We start from the raw sequence: 6,190 nt of genomic DNA on the forward strand, positions 1-6,190 counted from the left end.
TGGCAGACTGCACTAATTATCCATTCATATGTCTGCATGTGCCAACATTGTACAGTAACCTATAGTGAAGTGCAGCACAGGGTACTGTACATCTCTATCTGACTGAAAGTGTCTTGTTACTGTTGTCTACATCAAGGTCAGTGCCCTACTGGCTACTTCTCCAGTGATGGGTTTCAGCCATGCCAGCCATGCCCGTTTGGCTCCTACCAGCCTGACCTGGGACGGACCCTATGCTTCCCCTGCGGAGGGGGGCTGAGCACCAAACGGGAGGGGTCCAGCTCCTTCCATGACTGTGAGGTCAAAGGTCAGTTACGTCATATTATCCTCACATCTGTGCCATTAATAATATTTCACCTCAGATTTGGTTTGTAAGTGTGGGTATGTGTGTGTCCCTCTCCTCTCTGCAGTTCAGTGCTCCCCTGGCCACTACTACAACACTACGGTGCACCGCTGTATTCGCTGCCCTTTGGGCAGCTACCAGACAGAGTTCAGACAGAACTACTGCATCACTTGTCCTGGTAACACCACTACAGACTTTGATGGGGCCACCAGTGTCTCTCAGTGCAAGAGTACGTTCCTGATTGTATAAACCTGCTATTTGCATACAGAATGCATTTTCTGACAGAATCACGTTTTATTTTGGACTTTCAAAAATGTAGCCTTGAGCCTTAATTTGCATACCTTTTCTATGAATATTAAATTAAAAATCCAGGTTGCATAAATTACCCTAAAGGGAATTGGTCCACACGTAACAAATTACATTTTTTATTTTATCTATCTAGCCAAATAGAAATATGTATTTTATTTTGAAATATTGACTCTCTTTCCAAAACTCAAGATGGATTCACTAATAACTTGTATTATTGTCTGTGTGTGTGTACATTAGACCGAGAATGCGGAGGAGAGATGGGCGAGTTCACAGGTTACATTGAGTCGCCCAACTACCCCGGAAACTACCCAGCTAATGTGGAATGTATCTGGATCATCAACCCACCCAACAAGCGCAAGATCCTCATGGTGGTGCCTGAGATCTTCCTGCCATCAGAGGACGAGTGTGGAGACGTACTGGTGATGAGGAAGAACTGTAAGCACCTCTCATATAACCCAGCACATGTGTTTAATACCATTCCATTCACTACATTCCAGCCATTATTATGAGCCGTCCTCCCATCACCAGCCTCCTCTCAACCCAGTGGGGTGTTCCACAACCACAATATCAATCCACTCTATAGAAATCGGATCTAGGTTTCAATAAACACTGAAAATTCTCAAACAACGAATACTGTACTATACATAGTTCAATTTTAAGGTTTTAGTTTTTAAGGTGTCTACTTGAGAAGCTTTCAAGTTGAGGAAATTATCATAAGAGCAGATTGAGATTGAGTGCCTGCATACCCAATGTGCAAAGTATTTTGTCAATCTTCTCTGTATCTCGTCTGTTCTTCCAGGGTCGGCCACATCCATCACCACCTATGAGACGTGTCAGACGTACGAGCGACCTATAGCCTTCACCGCCCGCTCCCGCAGACTCTGGATCAACTTCAAGTCCAACGAGGCTAACAGTGCCCGAGGCTTCCAGATCCCCTATGTCACCTATGACGGTAAACTCTCACCCACCACACAGACACCCACTGAGGAAACAGAGGGGGCAAGTCTTCAGATTCTGAGGTGTTTACTGTATCATGTGTTTTTGTGGATTCACAGAGGATTATGAACAGCTTGTAGAGGACATTGTCAGAGATGGAAGACTCTATGCCTCTGAAAACCATCAAGAAATTCTAAAGGTTAGTGTCTGCTGCTAAGATACATACTACTGCATCCCTCAGTGGGTCATGTTCATGTTCAAGCCAGGTATTGTCTGAATACTTTTGTATACTTGAATACTTGTCAGTAAAGTGTGCTGTGTTGTTCTCTTCTTCCTATCAGGATAAAAAGCTGATTAAAACTCTCTTCGACGTGCTGGCCCACCCAAACAACTACTTCAAGTACACCACTCGGGAGTTCAGCGAGATGCTGCCGCGCTCCTTCTTGCGCCTCATAAGCAGCAAAGTCTCCGCCTTCTTGCGACCATATAAGTAGTCACCACATCAAATCCCGCCCCTGAAGGACCAGATCCCGCCCCCCTCTAACAGGCCAAACAACGAACTCTCACAGGACTTCTAACAAGTTGACAAAAATAACTATTTTTTTCTTCTATTTTTTCATACTGTAGGCTTTGACGACACACTTCACTATGCAGTCTCATACTCAATCTGTTTTGCAGTATTTAGTTGTATGCCCTTTTAATTTCTCCAAAACCATGCAGTATCTGAAGCCAACCAACTTGAGTCAAAGTACAGTACAGGCTTTCTTGCCCATCTCTTCTTTCTGAATATTTATCACAACTCCAATATGTTTGTGTCATTCTATTTTTTTGTTTGTTGCTGTTGTCATTCTTGTTTCTATTATCATATAGCATAGATGGCCTTGTCTGTCATTTTCACAGCAATCCATAATTAGAAGGATATGTGTGCATTTCAGATGACACATGTTGTCTGTTTGTTGACTAAATGGACAACGGTAGAGGCATTTATGTCAAACAGGAAGAAGGATATAAGGGCAATATAATATTTTGAGCTGGAACAGGGTTATCGTAAACGTGCTTTAATAAATAGTCTTTCACTTGAATTCCAGCTTTAACTCTTACCATGTCAGGATGAGTCTGTTTTGATAAATGAATAACCTTTTGTATATCTATATCCTCCATAAGCAATCCTCAAGGAGAAGGACCTGTCAGTTTCATGTCATTGTTACATTCCACAACATTCAAAGCCTTACTATATCTGAGCTCTTAGAGCAACTTCTTGTTAAGGTATTACTGTTAAAACAGTTATTCTATGTTTTTTTCTTCTGTCCAGATTGTATAACTGTCTGTTACCTACCTACAGATATTTTCTGTTAGTCTATATCCAAGTTAACTTAACAAAGTGTATAAATTGTAGTTTATAGTTTTTTTTCCAGAAGGTGATGGACATTATGGAAAAGAAATATAAAACTAGATTTGTGAGAATCACAGGAGAAAGACAGAATAATGTCTCTATGGTCCATGACTGGTGAGGAGAGAGACAGAGAAATGTCTCTATGTTCCATGACTGTTGAGGGAGAGACAGATAAATGTCTCTATGGTCCATGACTGGTGAGTGAAACAGAGATACATCTTAATTAAAGGACAAGGTTCTGTGATACAGAAAATGTCTTTATTGGACACAACTCTGTGAGAGAGAGATAGAGAAATGTCTATGAGGGACATACGTTTGCTGCTTCTTTTAAAAAGGTCACTTTAATTCTTCAATTTCAAGTCCTCTTTCTGTGCTCGCATCACACTAATAGTCCATTGCATTAATATAAAAGAATGTTGTGTTCAGAGAGATGCATCATAAGTATAAATACAATTCTACCGCCTGTCCTCATGTAAGTTGAAAGACATATCACATTTGCCTCTCCATCCATGGATTACCAACTGATTGTAAAGTTTTTCTTTCAATCTAGTAAATAATGGAAAAAAAATTGACACGGTTTGAATCCTTTTTAATCGAAATAAACTTGAGCAGGATCCCCAAACTATTTTCTTTCCATGTCCTCTTCACCCTCTCCCTAATCCAAAGACCCCACCCCCACCAGCCCCCTTTTTCCCAAACACCCACGTCAGATTCTGTCCCAATAAGACCAGCTCTTCCAAAGACTGTCCGCTCGGCAAAAGCCTAGTTATTATCTTGTGCACTAGATCTAGAGCCTGTCATCCTACCTTTGTTGTAGTGCAATGAATGAAGTCTCCATTGTGCTACTCCTCTCTCTGTGTCCAAAGAAATACTAAAAAACAATGTTAATATTTGTCAAAACATAACAAATGATTGTCTTTTCTTGGACTAATTTAAAAAAAATAGTGACTGGCGTTAGGGGTTTGAATGAAGTTACTTTATATTCAGCATCCCACTACAATAATGTTGAAAAATGAATATAGTTGATCAATGCAATACTATTACAATGTAAAAACAAATGACAATGATAACAAGTAATCCTAATACACTCAAACCTTTGTTGAAGAAGAATCAACATGTTAGCTACTGCTCTTAAATATAATGGATTTCCCTTGGATTTTTTTTTTGTAAATAAAAGAGAAAATAAACAGTGTAAATGGTAAAAGCTATTGTACAATACCTTTAGATAGTTGTAAGCACAGGTGCTTCTGGATAAGAGAAAAGGATTTTGACCACATTGCTAAATTGCAAGACAAGCGTGGCCTAGCCATGCAGACCTCATAGTCAGAAGGAACTGTTTAATACACATCACAGAATATCTGCCATATCTGTATTCTTTTGAATGTTTGTTTTAAAGTTGCCATTAGTATTTATACCACCCTGTTTTTTTTAAATCCCAACATTTCGATGTCAATAGCAACAGTCCATAGCGCTCACTGTTTCCACCTGTCCCAACTCACTCTCTTCATCCCTCTGTCCCTGCAGCCTGAACACATCAGATGGTTGAGTTTTTTTGGGTTGAGTTTTTTTGGTTTGTTTTTTTACATGAGTTTGTTATGATGTATCACAGAGTTGATAATGGTATTTGCACTTGAAAATTGTTATTGCTCATGAAAAAATTTCTGGATTTTGTATTGTCTTTTTAAATGAATGGAATTGCTGTTCACATTTCTTGTAGCTCTCGTTTGTTCTCTAAATGCTCGCCTACTGTGTTCAACCCATGAAGATGAAGATGCACACGTGCATGTAACTTTATCAACTGTAAAAATAAAAAATACATTTAAGTATGTACAGAGATGAAATTAAACAAGATTATGAGCTTGTTTCTGTCAAAAACACTTATCAAAATAAACATACTGTAATTGAGTTTAATTTCTAATATTATTTGATGTCAAAGTAGCCCTTTTCTTTAAATATGTTTATGAGACTAAGGAGGACATCTCAGAATCCCTGTTTATACTTGGTTCTAACTTGCATCCTTTGTCCTGATCTTGTCCACATTCTGAATGTGCCCACATTTTTAGACAGGTGTAGACAATCAAAAGACACATTGTGATCTGATTGTGATCAGATCCTCCTGCCCACCTCCGGAGGTAGTCAAACATGCCTTGTATAGACATCTCTGGACAGAGAAACCATTTAAATCATAATTATTCCACCCTCTAAAATCATTGACAGGTTGCTGCATTGACTGATTACATCAATATGTGTCTTACAAAAAATAGCATATCTTATTTTGAAAGAAAAGCTGTGAAATAATGTGCCTAAAGGAAGGTACCAGGATATCTGGTCACAATACAGACACAGTGGACAGATAACATACATTTAAAATACTATGTGTAGACAACACATTTCTGGAAATGTGGGCACAATCAGAATGTACACAAGATCAGGACAAAGTACCCATGTTAGCACCAGGTATAAACGGGGCTAGACAATAACCATCTCTTAAAAACAATTAGAGCAGATAAGGGGTGTGTCAGGTACTAGTTTGTGTATTAGGTTTGTGTACTGGTCTTTCTGACTCACCCTTGAAACTGGAATGGAAACAGACAAAATCATTCGAGCATCAATTTAATCCAAAACTGTGCTGAGATTATATCCAGTGCTGTAGAAGTACACGTTTTTAAACCATGTATAATGTCTCTAAATGATAAAATATTAAATCAAGTCATACTAACCCTTGTGTTGTCTTAAAGGTAAAAAAATTACCTGTCACTATGTTTAACAGCAGAGAAAGCCCCTTAAATGATATTTTTTCAACTTGAAATTTGCTGACTTTCCTAGAGTGACTCCAACATTAGAAAAAGTGAAACATCACCTTTGTTCATATTTCCATGAAAGCTGTACACCACCAGGGTACAAAGATTGTCTTCGGGTCATTTTTGACCCGGTAGTTATAAAATCATTTACACACCACAAAAACCACAAAGACACACACACACAATGAGAAATTGAGATTGTGTGCTACTGATTGAAATCAGACAAAACTAAAACGTTCTTGTGCATGTGCAGCATCTCCCCTCCACGACCCCACGACCCCACGACCCCACACATGACTCAAGTTCACAGACAATTTTTTTTTAAATTCAGACAAAATAAACAAAATTTCAGACAAAATAAACATTTCTTGAAAGCATTGTTTACTAATGGGGAACGCAGTCAGAGGCTAT

General features: G+C 38.9%; 1 protein-coding gene across 1 annotated transcript in view; it reads left to right on the forward strand.

The window, feature by feature from the left end:
- The window catches only part of LOC120059188 (signal peptide, CUB and EGF-like domain-containing protein 3), a 125,354-nt gene extending 121,695 nt beyond the window's left edge, over positions 1-3,659 (forward strand). The window contains exons 18-23 of the mRNA XM_039008047.1: positions 137-304; positions 408-569; positions 887-1,084; positions 1,449-1,601; positions 1,705-1,784; positions 1,927-3,659. Coding sequence (XP_038863975.1) covers positions 137-304; positions 408-569; positions 887-1,084; positions 1,449-1,601; positions 1,705-1,784; positions 1,927-2,079 — 914 coding nt within the window. The 3' untranslated portion in view covers positions 2,080-3,659. The remainder of the gene's footprint in view (positions 1-136; positions 305-407; positions 570-886; positions 1,085-1,448; positions 1,602-1,704; positions 1,785-1,926) is intronic.
- Positions 3,660-6,190: the final 2,531 nt, after the last annotated feature.

This window comes from Salvelinus namaycush, chromosome 14 (assembly GCF_016432855.1).
Source record: "Salvelinus namaycush isolate Seneca chromosome 14, SaNama_1.0, whole genome shotgun sequence".
Lineage (NCBI taxonomy): Eukaryota > Metazoa > Chordata > Actinopteri > Salmoniformes > Salmonidae > Salvelinus > Salvelinus namaycush.